Source organism: Triturus cristatus, chromosome 2_1, assembly GCF_964204655.1.
Source record: "Triturus cristatus chromosome 2_1, aTriCri1.1, whole genome shotgun sequence".
Lineage (NCBI taxonomy): Eukaryota > Metazoa > Chordata > Amphibia > Caudata > Salamandridae > Triturus > Triturus cristatus.
In genome coordinates this window covers 37,350,468-37,369,936 of record NC_140581.1, presented here as the reverse complement: position 1 = coordinate 37,369,936, position 19,469 = coordinate 37,350,468, and the positions used below count along the sequence as shown (strand labels likewise).

General features: G+C 46.3%; 1 protein-coding gene across 4 annotated transcripts in view; it reads left to right on the top strand.

Moving 5' to 3' along the window:
* The window catches only part of LOC146863669 (long-chain-fatty-acid--CoA ligase ACSBG2-like), a 632,294-nt gene extending 613,075 nt beyond the window's left edge, over positions 1-19,219 (top strand). For all 4 annotated transcript variants that reach the window (XM_085627773.1, XM_085627776.1, XM_085627780.1 and 1 more), the window contains one exon: positions 15,361-19,219. In XM_085627773.1, the coding sequence (XP_085483899.1) occupies positions 15,361-15,437 (77 nt within the window). In that variant the 3' untranslated portion in view covers positions 15,438-19,219. The remainder of the gene's footprint in view (positions 1-15,360) is intronic.
* Positions 19,220-19,469: the final 250 nt, after the last annotated feature.

The following is a 19,469-nucleotide window of genomic DNA, read 5'->3' as shown; positions in this document are numbered from 1 at the left end:
GAACCTGCTGGGAGCTGCACCTGTGACCATGTGTAAAAGCAGTCCCCTACCGTAGTCATATTATCGACCTCAGAGGGCTGAAAGGCTAGGTGAACCTGCTGGGAGCTGCACCTGTGGCCATGTGTAAAAGCAGTCTCCTACCGTAGTCATATTATCGACCTCAGAGGGCTGAAAGGCTAGGTGAACCTGCTGGGAGCTGCACCTGTGGCCATGTGTAAAAGCAGTCCCCTACCGTAGTCATATTATCGACCTCAGAGGGCTGAAAGGCTAGGTGAACCTGCTGGGAGCTGCACCTGTGACCATGTGTAAAAGCAGTCCTCTACCGTAGTCATATTATCGACCTCAGAGGGCTGAAAGGCTAGGTGAACCTGCTGGGAGCTGCACCTGTGACCATGTGTAAAAGCAGTCCTCTACCGTAGTCATATTATCGACCTCAGGGGGCTGAAAGGCTAGGTGAACCTGCTGGGAGCTGCACCTGTGACCATGTGTAAAAGCAGTCCCCTACCGTAGTCATATTATCGACCTCAGAGGGCTGAAAGGCTAGGTGAACCTGCTGGGAGCTGCACCTGTGACCATGTGTAAAAGCAGTCCCCTACCGTAGTCATATTATCGACCTCAGAGGGCTGAAAGGCTAGGTGAACCTGCTGGGAGCTGCACCTGTGACCATGTGTAAAAGCAGTCCCCTACCGTAGTCATATTATCGACCTCAGAGGGCTGAAAGGCTAGGTGAACCTGCTGGGAGCTGCACCTGTGGCCATGTGTAAAAGCAGTCCCCTACCGTAGTCATATTATCGACCTCAGAGGGCTGAAAGGCTAGGTGAACCTGCTGGGAGCTGCACCTGTGACCATGTGTAAAAGCAGTCCCCTACCGTAGTCATATTATCGACCTCAGAGGGCTGAAAGGCTAGGTGAACCTGCTGGGAGCTGCACCTGTGGCCATGTGTAAAAGCAGTCCCCTACCGTAGTCATATTATCGACCTCAGAGGGCTGAAAGGCTAGGTGAACCTGCTGGGAGCTGCACCTGTGGCCATGTGTAAAAGCAGTCTCCTACCGTAGTCATATTATCGACCTCAGGGGGCTGAAAGGCTAGGTGAACCTGCTGGGAGCTGCACCTGTGGCCATGTGTAAAAGCAGTCCTCTACCGTAGTCATATTATCGACCTCAGAGGGCTGAAAGGCTAGGTGAACCTGCTGGGAGCTGCACCTGTGGCCATGTGTAAAAGCAGTCTCCTACCGTAGTCATATTATCGACCTCAGGGGGCTGAAAGGCTAGGTGAACCTGCTGGGAGCTGCACCTGTGGCCATGTGTAAAAGCAGTCCTCTACCGTAGTCATATTATCGACCTCGGAGGGATGAAAGGCTAGGTGAACCTGCTGGGAGCTGCACCTGTGGCCATGTGTAAAAGCAGTCTCCTACCGTAGTCATATTATCGACCTCAGAGGGCTGAAAGGCTAGGTGAACCTGCTGGGAGCTGCACCTGTGGCCATGTGTAAAAGCAGTCCTCTACCGTAGTCATATTATCGACCTCGGAGGGATGAAAGGCTAGGTGAACCTGCTGGGAGCTGCACCTGTGGCCATGTGTAAAAGCAGTCCCCTACCGTAGTCATATTATCGACCTCAGAGGGCTGAAAGGCTAGGTGAACCTGCTGGGAGCTGCACCTGTGGCCATGTGTAAAAGCAGTCCTCTACCGTAGTCATATTATCGACCTCGGAGGGATGAAAGGCTAGGTGAACCTGCTGGGAGCTGCACCTGTGGCCATGTGTAAAAGCAGTCTCCTACCGTAGTCATATTATCGACCTCAGGGGGCTGAAAGGCTAGGTGAACCTGCTGGGAGCTGCACCTGTGGCCATGTGTAAAAGCAGTCCTCTACCGTAGTCATATTATCGACCTCGGAGGGATGAAAGGCTAGGTGAACCTGCTGGGAGCTGCACCTGTGGCCATGTGTAAAAGCAGTCTCCTACCGTAGTCATATTATCGACCTCAGAGGGCTGAAAGGCTAGGTGAACCTGCTGGGAGCTGCACCTGTGGCCATGTGTAAAAGCAGTCCTCTACCGTAGTCATATTATCGACCTCGGAGGGATGAAAGGCTAGGTGAACCTGCTGGGAGCTGCACCTGTGGCCATGTGTAAAAGCAGTCCCCTACCGTAGTCATATTATCGACCTCAGAGGGCTGAAAGGCTAGGTGAACCTGCTGGGAGCTGCACCTGTGGCCATGTGTAAAAGCAGTCCTCTACCGTAGTCATATTATCGACCTCGGAGGGATGAAAGGCTAGGTGAACCTGCTGGGAGCTGCACCTGTGGCCATGTGTAAAAGCAGTCTCCTACCGTAGTCATATTATCGACCTCAGGGGGCTGAAAGGCTAGGTGAACCTGCTGGGAGCTGCACCTGTGGCCATGTGTAAAAGCAGTCCTCTACCGTAGTCATATTATCGACCTCGGAGGGATGAAAGGCTAGGTGAACCTGCTGGGAGCTGCACCTGTGGCCATGTGTAAAAGCAGTCTCCTACCGTAGTCATATTATCGACCTCAGAGGGCTGAAAGGCTAGGTGAACCTGCTGGGAGCTGCACCTGTGGCCATGTGTAAAAGCAGTCCTCTACCGTAGTCATATTATCGACCTCGGAGGGATGAAAGGCTAGGTGAACCTGCTGGGAGCTGCACCTGTGGCCATGTGTAAAAGCAGTCCCCTACCGTAGTCATATTATCGACCTCAGAGGGCTGAAAGGCTAGGTGAACCTGCTGGGAGCTGCACCTGTGGCCATGTGTAAAAGCAGTCCTCTACCGTAGTCATATTATCGACCTCGGAGGGATGAAAGGCTAGGTGAACCTGCTGGGAGCTGCACCTGTGGCCATGTGTAAAAGCAGTCCCCTACCGTAGTCATATTATCGACCTCAGAGGGCTGAAAGGCTAGGTGAACCTGCTGGGAGCTGCACCTGTGGCCATGTGTAAAAGCAGTCCTCTACCGTAGTCATATTATCGACCTCAGAGGGCTGAAAGGCTAGGTGAACCTGCTGGGAGCTGCACCTGTGACCATGTGTAAAAGCAGTCTCCTACCGTAGTCATATTATCGACCTCAGAGGGCTGAAAGGCTAGGTGAACCTGCTGGGAGCTGCACCTGTGACCATGTGTAAAAGCAGTCCCCTACTGTAGTCATATTATTGACCTCAGGGGGCTGAAAGGCTAGGTGAACCTGCTGGGAGCTGCACCTGTGGCCATGTGTAAAAGCAGTCCCCTACCGTAGTCATATTATCGACCTCAGAGGGCTGAAAGGCTAGGTGAACCTGCTGGGAGCTGCACCTGTGGCCATGTGTAAAAGCAGTCCTCTACCGTAGTCATATTATCGACCTCAGAGGGCTGAAAGGCTAGGTGAACCTGCTGGGAGCTGCACCTGTGGCCATGTGTAAAAGCAGTCCTCTACCGTAGTCATATTATCGACCTCGGAGGGATGAAAGGCTAGGTGAACCTGCTGGGAGCTGCACCTGTGGCCATGTGTAAAAGCAGTCTCCTACCGTAGTCATATTATCGACCTCAGGGGGCTGAAAGGCTAGGTGAACCTGCTGGGAGCTGCACCTGTGGCCATGTGTAAAAGCAGTCCCCTACCGTAGTCATATTATCGACCTCAGAGGGCTGAAAGGCTAGGTGAACCTGCTGGGAGCTGCACCTGTGGCCATGTGTAAAAGCAGTCCTCTACCGTAGTCATATTATCGACCTCAGAGGGCTGAAAGGCTAGGTGAACCTGCTGGGAGCTGCACCTGTGGCCATGTGTAAACGCAGTCCCCTACCAGGGGTGCAATAGTCCTAACACTTCCATCGTATAAAGCAAGGACTGCCTACACTTGCAGCGCTCAATCCCTCCTGAATCATAATAGATTGCACAGTCAAGGTTAGCCTCTGTGATTGTTCCCTTGAAGTGCTGTATGGGGCCTACTTCACTCTTAAAGAAATGCCTGCTCTCTGAAGGAGAATGATGCAAAATTGAACGGGCTGCCAAGACGCACAGGACAAGACAGATCTCTCTTGCACCATTTTTAAACTGAATATACATTCTTTTGTATCTAGCCTTTATTTGCGCACCTGTTATATTTTAATATCGCCGCTTGTGGAACTGTGTCTTTGCGAACTGTACTGTCCCCGTTCCGCAACGGCATGTGCCGATTGAACGGAGGGACGAGGTACAGACAGATACTCTTCCGGTCGTATTGGAGGTCGGCAGCCTAGTTGCCGCCGATCTCTCCTGCCCACTTCCAGCTTAAAAACAGGCGAGCAGTCTGAACGCGCAGCGGCCGCGCGTAGCGGCGCGTCGAAGGTGCGCCTAAGGCAAGCCCGTCCGCGCCTGGACGCCGCCTGCCACGCTGTCCGTTATATTCTACAGTACATCCCTGTTATCTGCCTACTTTTGGGAAGCATCATATCAATGGACACTATCAGATATACAAGTAAGCAGCTCCATTCCCTGAATAATTTGTCTACCTATGAATATAACACTAAACTTCCGCATGTTAATATATCTTCTGCTTTGTTCAATCAAAAAAACCTAGTTACCATTGACCCTAAATTTAAAAACAATAATTTAGCTGGGGTATACTGTAACGCCCGATCTATCTCCAAACATGCTCTAGAAGTATGGTCCCTGCTTGATTTTGAGAAGCCAGATGTTTTCTTTGTAACAGATACCTGGTTCCAAGAGTCCTCTATGGTAGACATTTCTCTAGCTTTCCCATCGGATTACAAACTGATTAGGGTGGATAGAAAGGACAAGAGAGGCGGTGGACTAGCTATTGCTTTTAGAATGATTCCCTCAGCATGGACTGGGTAGAAATCTGCATTTTTAAAATAATATTTCAATCAATGAATCCTGGAAAGGTGCCATACTTTACCGCCCTCCTGGCAGCAAAGTGCAATTTTCCAGTCTCCTCATGGAGATAATTGCTCCCCATCTGTTAACTAGCGACAACTTTCTTTTGCTGGGTGATTTTAATCACCATATTGATGGTTCCGTTGATTCACAGTCAAATGATCTCATTTCCAGTCTTAGCACCCTTGGACTCTCACAATTGGTGAAAGGTCCTACACATATAGCTGGTCATACAGTAGACCTCTTATTTACAAATTCCTACAATATAACGACCGATCCACCTGTGCCTGCTTGCAAACTCGACAACAGAACAAACATGGTGTAGACCATGGAAAAATCTTGACCCGGCATCCTTTTCGGCTTATTTTATCTCCCCATTGATGTCAAACACTAACTCTCCTAACGATGTTGCCCCTCAGTTAGATGCCGCGATCTGCCAGGCCTTGGATAAAATTACTCCCAAGAAAAAAATAAGAGGTCTTCACAAATCCCCACCTTGGTTTAACCCAGCTTTAAAAATTGACAAGCTGGCAGTCAGAAGGGCCGAACGTAAATGGAGACACTTAAAAAGTGCTATGGACCGTAATGATTACAAATTATTACATAGACAGTATCTAGCCCATATAATATCAGAAAAAAACACTACTTAGATTAAATAAAGCCTCGAATTTTCAGAATTAATTATTTAAGATTCTAAACGAGTTCACACATCCTGCTTCTATACAGCCCCCTTTGGTTGCTTCCCAGGAGTGGGTGGATTCGCTGTCTACTTTCTTTGTAGAAAAAATTGACAGAATATATAGTCAATTTCCACAAGAATCTGTTCAACTACAAAGCCAGAACATGGAAACAGGATGTTCTGCAATGGTTCCTACTCTAAAAAAAACAATTCAGAACTGTCCTTAGAAGAAATTACTTTGGCACTTAAAAAGGTAAAAAGGTTCCCCCTCTGATACAGTATCATCTCAGATTTTACAAAAAATTAGTCCAGCCATCTCTCCATGTCTAACGAGGCTTTTCAATCTTTCTTTATTACATTCACAGGTACCTTTAAGATGGAAGGAGGCCATAGTTAGACCTATCCTAAAGAAACAAAAATCGAATGCTGAACAACTTGACAATTACCGACCCATATCCCTTCTCCCTCTGTTCGGTAAAATTCAAGAGATGTTGATAAACGCTCAATTAATTAAATACCTAGAGAAAAATAAAGTGCTAGATTCATCTCAGTCAGGATTTTGTGCGTTCCACAGTACTGAGACAGCCATACTTGAAGTGATAGACAGCATTAGACTCTCTTTGGACAATAGGAGGTCGGCCATCCTGGTCTTGTTAGACCTGTCGGCGACCTTTGACACCATTTCCCATGCTATTCTCTTGGATCGTCTGAGAGAAGCTGGTGTCGAGGGCCCCGTATTGGCCTGGTTCAGGAGTTATTTAAGTGACCGCACCTCCCGTGTCCAAATTGGAGCATTTACCTCTAAGAGCCAACGTATAAATAAAGTTGTCCTGCAGAGATCTATCCTGAGTCCGACACTCTTTAATTTGTATGTATCCCCCCCTGGCCAGGATTATTAAAAATCACGGCTTCGACACATTGTTGTATGCCGATGATACACAGATACTAATTACTCTTGGTCTGGATGTCGCCAGTACCAAACATAGGTTCGGACAATGCATGCTGGACATAAACAACTGGCTGTCCACTAACAACCTCCAGGTAAATGCCAATAAAACAGAAATTGTACTCTTTGGCAATGCAGAGATGATGTGGATAACTGACTGGTGGTCCCCTACCTTGGGTACTTGCCCTATTCCAAAAGAAACAGTCCGTAATCTTGGGGTAATGTTGGACAACTCACTCTCTATGCGTGACCATTTCAACCACACAACACGTGCCTGCTACGGGATAATACATTCTCTCCGTAAAATTTTTAAATGGGTCCCTTTGTCTTCTCGTCTGCCACTGGTCCAGGGTCCGATTGTCAGTCGCCTGGTCTATGGAAATGCTCTGCTGGCTTCCATTAACTCTGAACTCCTTCATAAGCTCCAGATTCTACAAAACACAGTAGCTAGATTGGTTTTAAATCTTCCAGCCCGTTCTCCCTCTGCTCCGAGATTGAGGTTGCTTCACTGGCTGCCCATTAAAAAGCGAATTGACTTCAAAATCTGTTGTCTCGTTCATAAAACCCTTAATGGAAAAGGTCCTCACTATCTGGCAACAAAACTAAAAAGCTATCAGCCCTCTAGGACACTTCGTTCTGCAAATAAATCCTTATTAATAATCCCAAAGGTCCGAACAGTTAAGTACGGAAACAAAGCTTTCTCGAACCTGGCTCTCACACTCTGGAACTCATTGCGCATACACCTACAGAGGCCGAGTATATAAAGTTCCGTAAGTCCCTTAAAAACTTAGCTGTTCTAATCCTTTCTTCTTTCCTGGCAAAGCGCTATGAGACCTTTGGGTAATATATGCGCTCTACAAGAAACAGTGCATAGACATAGACATAAAGTTACTCACGCCTGCATATACTAGGCTCAGAACAGGGAACACTTGCTCTATAATCCCCTGGATTTTTGCCTGGCATTCTGTTATGTCCATATATACAAAGCGATAATGGCTCTACTTGGACATACGGAAAAGCTTGCCAACCAACAATCCATCTCCAGCACCCGGGTTCATGCAGCCACTCCTTGGCCTTACTACAAACCAGGTTAAGATTATGGATGGTATTGAAGGACCCATCTCCCGGCGCATGCTTGCAACACTTACCACTGCATCACCCTAGTCAGTAAAACCAATGCAGGGAGCATGCAAAGCTAAGCCCATGCAGAAATGGGCTGCCTGTGCGAGCAGACCAAGCATTCATCGCTCCCCAAGCCATCCGAACGGTCAATGATAACCCTCGGCTGTTGTGCGACTCGCTCCACCCAGCTTAAACCAGCTTGACATGACCCAGTTTCAAGCCAAAGGACAATAGTCAAGGGCATGTCAGAGGTAGGGCATGTCAGAGGTAGGGCATGTCCGTGGTAAGCCAATCCTCCCTTCAGATTGAAACAAAGTATTGATTAACAGGCATGCTCATCTATTGCAGGCGTCGTCCCCATTTGACTGACCCAAGGTGTACCTTAAGGGGTAATTATCTTGCACCGTTATCCATTGTGCCACCTGCACGCTTAAAAGTCCTTATAAAAGCCTCCTGCTGTGCTACTGGTTCTGGCCCGAATCCACGTGCTCTCTTGGCATTGGATTCAAACATATAAGCGGACGTCTGAGCTTAGTATTGCATGCCGCATAGTCCTGCCTCTTCTGCTATTGTACCCGTCAATTAACTCATCGGGTAACATTGAACCTACAGCCAGCCAGGACCATTGATCCTGCCACTGGTTGGCAATTGCGCAAGGCAAACGAGCAACACTCTGGCTAACTCGCAAGAATATTTAAATTGCCTTCGTTCTGAATGGATGAGACTGTGCAAGCTCTATCCTGAGTTTCTTTTACATACATCACAGACTCAAAAACCCACCAAATTACACTTTATCGATGTGTTACTCCAGTGCGCGCATGCTGCACAAGCTATCAGTGCGCTTCACTTGAGCACCAGTTGCGTTACAGACTGACCCATTCATTTGTTTTGCACGAGGAGATTGAATGATTTGCCCAGAATCACAGGATGTTGGGCGTTCCTGCTGCGACTCGAACCTGGTTCCCCAGCAAGGAATTAACCCAGCCCAACCCTGCTTGGCTTCCGCCCTGCCAATGCATGTGCTTACCAGTCAAGTTCTTAAACGGTGAATTACATGTTTCGATTCAATTGAAACGCAAGATCACAGCAAAAGAAAACATTACCACAAAGCAGCTTTACCTTGTGTGGGGGGACGTCCATGGCACCAGCCAAGAGCCAACCTGGGCCACCCACACCCCCCTTGAAAGGGCCCCGGCGCAGCTCACCGGTCCCATGCCGCATGGCCCAGCACATTGCGTGTGACACCTTTGAACAGCGTGTGCCCAAATGAGCTCCCCTGACACTAATTGTCATGCGAGAGCTCAGCCTGGCACCACACGCCCCGAATCACGCACAGGCTGAACCCGGCTATACAGCTGTACAACCCACCGCTCTGGCCGTAAGTCGCATCTCTACAACACAAGCTGCATTCCCACCAGGGGGCACCAGCCACCCTCATGCCGCCTAACTGATCCTCTGCTCCCGAGAGAAACCAACGTGTGCCCCTCCCCCTCTGAGCTCATCGATGGCTCTGCATAAAGGCAGTATAGTCAGTTTTTAATAAACAACACACCACGGTTAGACCTCATTTACTAAGATACTGCCGCTCCGTGAGCGGTGGAGCTCAGTGAGAGAGGCTGACACTGCTGCCAGGTTGGAAAACAGCAGCCACCCCCCAGTGCCCGGTGCGAGACTAGACCACGGGCCAACCGGGCCATGCATGCCGTGTAAACATGCATTTTATATTTCTCCAACCCCATCCTCCTCAACTTTCAAAATCAAGTTTAAGTGCAGGAAAGTATATCACTGCTAAGATCTTCAGAGTCCATATGAAAGCCATTTGCAAAATGTCCGCTTGCACATGTAACATGTAACCCAACCATAGCTGGCATTTGAAGGTTCTGAGGCAGACCCATTTTTCGTTTAGAAACACAGATCTCAAAAGACAACATGTCACCCGTATATATGTAACTCTAACCACTAGCATCTGTAGTAGAATCCAGCCCTCATTACCGCTCCCTCGTGAAATCATACCCATGTGAATCCATCTAGAGCCGTCTTCAAAGTAACTTGCGTACTCTAAGTCACTATGTAATTTAACGGGTCCGTTTGCAAAAACGCTTTGACACCTTCGGGCAAATTTCGCGCCATTAAATAAACAAATACTGAATGAGTTGCTCCCTGTCCCCCCGCCCCCCCCCCGCCACCCCTCCCCAGCACCCGACAGCCGCGCAATCTGTGGCAGGCAGCCTCAGAGTTAGTGTAACGCATTCGAATAAACCACCAAGTCACGGCAGGGCCGACATTAGTCACACATGGCTGATGACGTGTTCTTGTAATCATAGTCCAAATACTGTTTCCAGAATGTGATAACTTTGCTCAGTGATCGAAGTGAGCGGGATCGGCAGGGCACGGCGTGCCCCTACTTCTTTAATTCTATAGATTCCGTTCCCCTACTTTTTTAATTTGCACATGCGCCTCTGGACGTAAGAAATATCCAAGGCCTGCAGAGAAGGCTCGGCATTAGTGGCTGTTCAGGGACGGGCAGGGAGCAGAGAAGGAAAAGGTCTCCGTCTCTTGGTTCCTGCCCAGACAAGACAAGGAAGGTGTCCGCTTCTGCTCTGCTGCTGGCAGCCGCCCCCCCCTCTTTCTTACTCTTATTCCCTCTCCGTCTGTCTAACTCCTCCTCACTTACCGTGACTCAAGAAATGGTTCTCACCCTCTCTTTCTTCCGGTCGTTCATTTGTTCCCCTGTGAAATGGTTGCAAAAAAAGAAAACCACTTTTGCTGGAAATGCCGTTTTGACATTTTTCTATTCCAAAGTGCAGCCATGGAAATAAAAGGTTCAAAATATGAAAAATCAATAACTAAATAAAGCAAGACGGAGTGTTCTTAAAGTGGCCAGATCACTTTTTTTTTTCAAACCCCAAAAACATTAGCGTCACTTTACTGAGTTTGCCAGTGAGGCGTTTCCCCCGGTGGGGAAATGCGCCAAAACTGGAGGTACAGCAATACCTGGTTGATGGGTGGATTGGAAAACAAAATGTGTACAGTGGCTTTGTGTTCACGAATGTGGTATTTTTAAACCATACTGCTTACGTTTTGTAAGCATATATGCAGTGGAAATTGAAATGGGTCCTTTCTGGGCCTTGTAGTTTTCAGGCCGAAGCACTCCCTGATTTCTGAATAGTGAGTGTAAAAGAGTTAAGTGCACCATGTTGTTCCTGCTTACATTTCACATGCTTTACTTAATCTTTCATTCTCTATGAGTGTTTGCTTTTTCCAGAATGTTGTTACTTTTTAGGTCTCGCATGAGCCAGCGCATGCGCTGCTCTGCAAGATATTTAGTAAGCAGGTTTTCAAAGTGCTACCACAGGCTTTTGGTGACCTCAAGCTTGCGGTTATGCCCGCGTGCACGCGCGCAGCCGCCATCTGTCTTTCCTCCTGTCACGGATCAGTAAGTGCATCGCGATCACTTTCACTTTCGCTGCACGCGTGCATACAACTCCCGGGCTTGTTTTCACGCACTCACCACTTGCGTGCTTCTTTCCCCAATGCTCTGCTCCGCTGTCCCTTTCACTTTTTCCTGCTATTTTGTTACTGCCAATGTTTTTAAAAAGTCAGCCTTCTTCCTACATGCGTTCACCCGATGGGAGTTCAGCAGTGATGTGCCGTTGTGCTGATAAACGTACGTATCCACATTTGTTACTTTGTTTCCGTCCCGTATTTTGACTCCAATCGGAATTCTTTTTGGTTTTCGCCACTGTTTTATTTTGTTAAAAAACAATACTCCTAGACCTTCAAGTCTAACATTGTTCCGAGCCTCTACCTGTAAATTCTGAAGCAGACCTGCTTTTCTTTGCTCACACGTTGTTTGCGTATCAGGAGTACTGCTTTTGACTTGAGCCTCTGATTATTGTCTGCATGCTGTGTGGGTACCTGTGAAAGATTTATATTGGAGTTTATTTCCAGTTTTTTTAATACTTTATTGCTTGTCGCAGAGCTGCGCACGCACACCATTGGCTGCTTTGGTAATGGCGCCGGCTCCTTCTTTTTATGTTCCACTATTGCTGACGCACAGACCTCTCGTGGGATGCTGTCCTTGTTTAACATGCAGTTTGCTGGAAGAACAGTTAGGTAATTTTGAAATACAGTTATTTTGAAGTATAGTTTTAACAGTTGTGTAACCTCCCTGCGGCATGATTAACGGGTGCACAGTGCTGGCTGCGTTCTCTCCAAGGGATACCTGTGCAACGTCCCTCTCCCATACCCATCCCAAACACCATAAGATAGTCAAGGCCCGGAGTCCCTGTGTGCGGATCTCACTTCAGAAAACACCCTTTCAGGTGAGGCTCCCGCATTGCAGCGCACTTGAATTTTTAGTCTCACAACTCGTCTTACACATTCACTCCTTCTGTTACTCACAGGAGGTATCGGACTCACTTCTAAGAGCACACTTTCTGTGTTGAGCGTGAACATCTAAAAAAACACCCTGAGAATAAAGCATACCGCCCCAGCCCCTCCACCACCACTACCCAGCTTCTTTCATTAGTCCACAGCAGCCGTACCTCTACGCCACAGCTCTTGCGCTCAGAACTACAGTACACGGATGAAAAAAACGGTTGGAAAGTCAGCCAAGTTTGTGATCGGAGAGCCTCGTGGGACCCTCCCTTTCCCTTCCATAGTCCGTACCATGTAAGGAAGATACTGTCTGGCCTACTGGAAAACGAGACTCTGTGGGCTCTGCATTTTTACATAATTCACTTTCGCCTACACAGCTTGAAGTTTTTGATCAAAACGGATATTGCGAGATCAGAAGGTATTAATATCGATACATGCGGAAAATATTGCTGCACCGAGCACTTAGCAGAATGTTACTGGTCACCTTTCAGCTGTTACTGTATTTAGAGAGAAGACTGTGTTGCCCGCATAGTTCACACATTCCCGTTTGATATGCAGGCAACACACATAAATATTTAAATGCCATAAATAGAAGGGAAACAAATATTCCTTAAACTCGAAAAGGTTTTGTTCACGGTTCACTCAAACTTCTGTTCGCAGGACTGACACTGTTCTAAAAGCAGATGCTTGTGCGGCGAGGCGTTTATGGCTGATAATGTAATTAATTTTTTTAAACGTAGAAAAGTATTTTCCTTTTAGAGCACACACAGTATATACACGTGTGTATGTATGAGCACAATGGTAGTGAATATAAACGTGGCATTGTAATACATGTTATTTAGAGCTACAGGACAGACACACACACGTTTGCACATGTAATACTAGAGTGCAAATGTCACATGGCAGTTTATTACCAGAGTACAGCTAAAATGACATCCGAAAAATACATTTTACTGCCTGGCAGACTGCATGAAACAATTAACTTACTCAGCGAAACAGCTCTCCTATGTGTCACCCTTCAGCCTGGTTGTATTATGTAATATCATCAATTTGATGTCTTTTTAACAAGAAATTGTTTCAAGATGAATTTTATATTGATTTGTTATAACTAAAATAATTTTAAAATACCATATTTGTTAGTTACACTGAGCTCTTTTCTTGTATTATCTCCATTTAATTAAATTTGTCTCATTGTGATAGATTATATATTGCCTAGGAACATTATTCTCAAATGCAGATTTGCCCTGTCGTAGGAATTGTACTTCTATTTTACAGGGGGTCCTGGATACTCACACTGGATTGTTGTCCCTGTCATGAATGATGAGAGGTGAACAGAGTGATTGATTTAGTCCAGAGTTTAACGCTCTCAAATGAGCTATTTTAGCCTGCTAATGACGCCACACTCACCGCAGCATACGACACACACCGCGATATCGGCCGACCAAGGGATGCGCCACGAGACGGAGGTAGATATACCTGACCCATGCCCACTGGCGCTCCGGAAATGACGCAAGGGGGGCCAAACACAAGGACCCCAAGGGGGGCCAAACACTAGGCCTGTCGGGTTTGTGCCCTCATGTGGCACTAAGGTGGCCGCCCTCCTATGGTGGCCCGCTGCGTGGGCCGCAGGCAGCCTCAATCGTAACATATTCTGCCAGGGCTTTGTGTGTGTATACCAAAACACAGAATTCTGTGTGTGACCTTTTCAGACATGCAATAAAGATTGTATGAGCTCGGTTGGTTGGTTGTGGAAAGTTTACTTTTTGCAGCCTGCTTTCTGATCCTGTGATGTTGCTTTTGTCTCACGTTGAAGAGGGTCCCCAAAGTGTGGCCTTTGCACTGCTGTTGAAGTCATGGACCTGAGCGCACATTTCGAATAACACTGAGCAGGTTAATACCACGCAGACATTTCTTTGTTGTGTGGCCAGTGAAGGTACCAGGGTGCAGCTTTACCTGGTCAGAGATGTTAAATTCCAGGACGTGCGAGTGGCACTGACTGGCATGTCATAGACTGGCTTTACTTTTATCGAGCTGTGTCCAGTGTGCCTAGGACAAGAGTTCCTGCCAAGTTTATTTGCTGCCAGGAGCTGAGATGGCAGCAGTGTTTTCGTACACATGTTTCTATGTTGGAAGCTGTGTAGACTAGCTGGAGCTGCAGCTTAGAAAGAGGAGCAGGAAGGGGGGTTGTTTGAAAGCTCACTCACTTGCTCTCAGTTTGTATAGCGCAGTACTACCACTGGTGTGGGACGAGATGTTTCATCTGCTGTGAGCGTGTGACCGAAGGGCATTTTCACTCTCCTCCCTAGCACTCCGGCCATTCTGCGGACCACGACGGTACCGTCGCATGGTACTGCACCAGAGAGTAGAGCCCAGAGCTGCAGCTGCCCTGCTTCTGTGCCAAAACAACAGATTGTCTGGGCGGGGAGTGTCCTCAAAAGGAAAGATAAATGCACGCAAGCTGTGTGCACGCCCCTGCTCGCTCCGGCGACAAAACTCCATGGGAGCGAACTTGCGAGGAAAGGTGGGACATGCACCTACCATTCGCCATTTGCAGGCTACGATTTTTTAATGACACAGCCAATCCAAAGCATGGGAGGAGTTAGACCCCACAAAGTACAGACAACAGATCGCCTAAAAGCACAAGCGCCGTCTAGGCTCAACCTAAAAACCAAGAGGAGAAAAAGGGGAAGAGGGTTTAGTAGCAGCAGGAACAGCCATAGATAAGCAACAGACTAGGGTGTGCAGGTAGGTCACCGATCTAGCAAAGTTCTAACCAAGCATATGATCTCAGTTTTACAGAGGGCGTGGGTTTCTGCCCAACAATTGTGCATGATATGTCTGAGAGTAAGATTGGGCTGGTTACACTATCATTCTGGATGTGTTACAAGACTAAAAATAAGGCTGGCTACAGAATCACTTTGGATGCGTTACAAGACAGAACATAAAGTGGAAAACAGATCTCCTACAGTATATTGGACATTTGCTCTGGATAACTTTTTTAAGAAGCGTAAACATGCAGGCCTGGTATGTCTCTTCCAAATACTACCTGAAACCAGGCAGTATTTATTTAGCTCCAGGGGCTGCTGGACAGTAGAACAGTAAAAGAACTTGTTTAAATTCAGAAGGTCCGCTGCTCCGAATGGAAAGCACCTTCTTTGGTGGCGGTCCGCCTTTACAAGTTGGGGTAAACTGGTTTCGGCATCCCTGAACCACACATCATAAAAAGACCTCTATGTTTAGGTAAACAGAATGTTGGTGGCTGCTCTGGGGCAAAAGAGGCAGATGTGGTGTGCTTCTGTAAGGTGAAAGTGTTTAGCACTGTGGTTTGATGGTCATTACCCACTTTTTCTAACATATCTTTCTCCTTTCTTGGCCTCAGGTCCCACCTTGAAACTGAGGCGTCCAATTGTCCTGAAGATGTACGAGAAGCTGATCGACGAGTTCTATACGGCGTGAACTCTTCTTTTCATGGAATCGAGGATGTGCTAGTGTTAGTCTCTTGGAACAGCTTGATAAGGCGTTGTGTATTTTCCTGAGACTTAACTTTTTTTTAAAAACAACATGGATTAACCCACTGCATTGAAAGTTGTAAATAACTGTAATCTTTAAAAAAATAATTGGCTGTATTTTTACATTCGATTTATCAAGGACACAATACATTTTAAAATCTGTTTTTTTATGGCTTCATAAAAATGTCACTCGTGGTAGGACCCATTCTGTCCAGCTGGCAGTGCTCCTGTCCATTTTTGTCACTTTTATTTGACAAAATTAGCTTCATTTGTAGGCAAGGGAGTAGCCAGAAAATTAAAACATCCCCACTTCAAGCCAAAACTCTTACGGCACTAAGTAAATGAAGTGAATCTGTCCTACCGCCACCCCTCACCCCAAGAAAAGATCCCTTGTCTTTTCCATCCAATAATCTATCCATTCATCCTTCTATCCACCTAATATCCACAATTTCACCTTTACATACAGTCATCCATTCATCCTTTCATCTATCATTCAGTCTTTCACCGTTCCATCCAGCTGCCCATCCTTATACAAACCTATCCCTCCATCTCTAGACCTCTCAATCAAACCTATCCATCCATCTATATACCCATCTACTCTTTTGTTCATCCATCTCTCTATCTGCCCTTTTATCCATTCACCTATTCATCCACATTTAAACTCCATCCACTCATCCTCCCTTTCACTCATCCATCCTTTCACTCATCAACTCATCCATACATTTACCCATTTACTCATCCCTCCACTCACACATACACTCATGGTTTCACTCACCCACCCATCTATTCACCCTCTCTTTTACTCATCAATCCATTATTTCACTGATTCATCCATATTCCTCCCTTTCACTCATGCATTCTTTCACTCATCTATCCTTTCATCCATCTATCCATACACATTCCCTCTCACTCATCCATCCTTTCATTTATCCATCCTTCCTTTTTCTCATCCATCCATCCTTTTACTTCATAAATCCATCCTCTTTCACTCATCCCATCCATCCTTCCTCCCTTCCACTAAGCCATCCATTCTTTCATTCACTCATCCACCCATCTTCTCATCATCCATCCATCACCTTCCCTTTAACTCAGCCCTCCATCTTTTAACTCATTATCCATCCATCCTTTCTCTCATCCATTCTTTCACTCATCTACCCACCATCCCGTCCACTTACCTATCAATTCTTTCACTCAACCATCCATCCTTTCAATCACACATCCATTCACATTTTCACTCACACATACAACCATCCATCCTTTCACATACTCATAGACCGTTGTCTGCCAAGTTATAGACAGATGAGGCCCACCAAGTAGCCCACCCCTGCTGTAGCTGCTACAGTTGAGGGTTCATGACACCCCAGATCCTTCCTTTCACTCATCCATCCACCCAGCCTTTTATTCTGTCTCTCATCCACCCTTTTCTCTCCACCCATCTAGTCATCCACTGTTTAACTCATCATCTTCATCATCCATCCACCCTTTCACTCATTCATACATTCACCCTTTGATCCATCAATCCACTCTCCCTTTCATTCATCCATCTATCCTTTCACTTAACCATCCATCCAACCTTGCATCCATCCTTCCACCCTCTTTTTTGATCAATCCATTCTTTCACTCATCCACCCTTATATCTATTCAGCCATCCATCTACAGATCCACCCTTTCACTCACCCATCCACCCTTTCACTCACACACCGACACTTTCACTCACACACCCACCCTTTAGCTCACATATCCACCCTTTCACTCACCCACCCAACTTTTCATTCACCCATCTACTCTTTCACTCACACACCCACCCTTTCACTCACACACCCACACTTTCACACAACCAACCACTGTTTCACTCATACAACCACCCTTTCACTCACCCATCCATCCTTTCACTCACCCATCCAACCTTTCACTCACACACTCACCCTTTCACTCACACACCCACCCTTTCACTTGCATGCACACCCTTTCACTCACACATCCACACTTTCACTCACACATCCACCCTTTTACTCACATGCCCACCCTTTCATTCACACACCTACCCTTTCATTCACACACCCACCCTTTCATTCACACACCCACCCTTTCACTCACACATCCATCCGGAAGAGGCTCATCCAGAACTCCACCCCTGCTGTAGCTGCTAAAGCGGGTGGGTGAAGACTCCCGTTTGTAGGAATAACCTTGTCACAGATTTGAGTTTTTTTTTTTTTTTTTTTTTTTCACAAAAAGCAACCACTATTGAATTGGCGAAATACCAGATTCAGAGTAGTGTAAAGATGTTGTTCAACTATCTACTTGACAGGTGGAATATCAAAGATATTGAAGTAAAAGCCTCACTCACATAATAGTGACATGCTTCATCATAGGCAGTTACTCCACACCCAGAGAAGGTGGTACTCTCTGGGCGGACTCAACCAAAGATATACTGGGAGTTCTTAGATAAATGAACCACTGGTTAGGCAGGGAACCAGATCAAATTAAAAATACCTATGAGTGTACCCTATTTTAAATCCTTTATTACTGGGCACTCATGATATCGATAAAAACTTATTGTTGGGGTTTCTTTGAACTCGATTTGTTCAATTGTACCCTCAACCGTGTGCCACCTGTCAAGTAGATAGTTGAACAACATCTTTACACTACTCTGAATCTGGTATTTCGCCAATTCAATAGTGGTTGCTTTTTGTGAAAAAAAGTTACTCTGGGAGAACGCAACCACGTTGTTTATTCTCTCACTCTCTGTTTGTGATAAAACAGATTTGAGGTTTACCTGGACCCTAAATTCTAATGTATATTCATCATTAGCTACTTTTGTTATACCGGGTCCAAATCGTGATGGTGTAACCAACTAGAGAGTGGCACGACACTCTGGTTCAACATAACAACATATCGATGCGGCCTAAATATGTGTTAGTGTAATAAACAGAGGTTTTAAAATGCCACCCTTTGAGGTCAGCCATTATGTCTCTCACTTATTCTTTCTTATTGTAGCAAACATTTACTCCAAGGTTAGTGGTATGGCAAGTGACTTCTCTTGGGAGAGGATTGCCCAGCGCCCCATCTGGGGATACCTAACCCAAGGTCGAACATATGGATGTTTGCCTACATATGTATCTCCATTACATGCATAAACAAACCCCCAATCTATGCAATCCTGTTCTTTTGCCCATTTCTCCCCAGACCGCGTTACGTGTCCCATCCCCGGCAGCTGGAGAAGGAACGGTTAGTTACCTGTTGCACCTGTTCTCCATCATACATGTGTTCATTACATTCATAAACAAACCACCGGCCCACATGATCATGTATGTTCCCCTTCCTCCCACAGACTGCGTTACATGCCCCATCCCCTGCAGCTGGAGAAGGAAGGGTTACTTACCTGTAACTGAAGGTCTCCTCACATGTACCTGTGTTAGATCCATACACAGCCCCCCCCCCCCCCCCCCAAGTTAGATCTGCCAGAACCCAGCCAGGAGTTTGAGGGATTCTTACTTCCTTCACTGGAGTCTCAAAATGAGCTCAGGTCGACTGCCGAAGGGATGCATGTCGGGATTGCAGGAGCTCGTGACGGTGGGTTTTCATTTACAGGAGATGATATACTATGGAAAGAGTTTATTTTAATTGTTTTCTTATTAAATGGTAAAATATATGATGTTTATACAGCAAGCTACCTCTGCAAATGTTTTACTATTGGCTTTTTTAATGTAATGAATGCCTTTTGTTAAAACATAAAAATGAAAATGAAAACTTTGCCTCTAAATAGTCGTTCTTGGCATATGGTTGAGGACAACAGGCAATGCCAAAGAAAAATGTATGTTTGTCCAACAAACCTTTTAACCATTAACAGAAAGTACACATTTGTCAACAACAACTGAAGCACAAAAAACACAAACAGAGGAGCATTTATCTATTTGCAGATTCATCGGCTCGAGAATAGTTTTTATAATATTTATAATCTGTAAAACATCTGTAAACC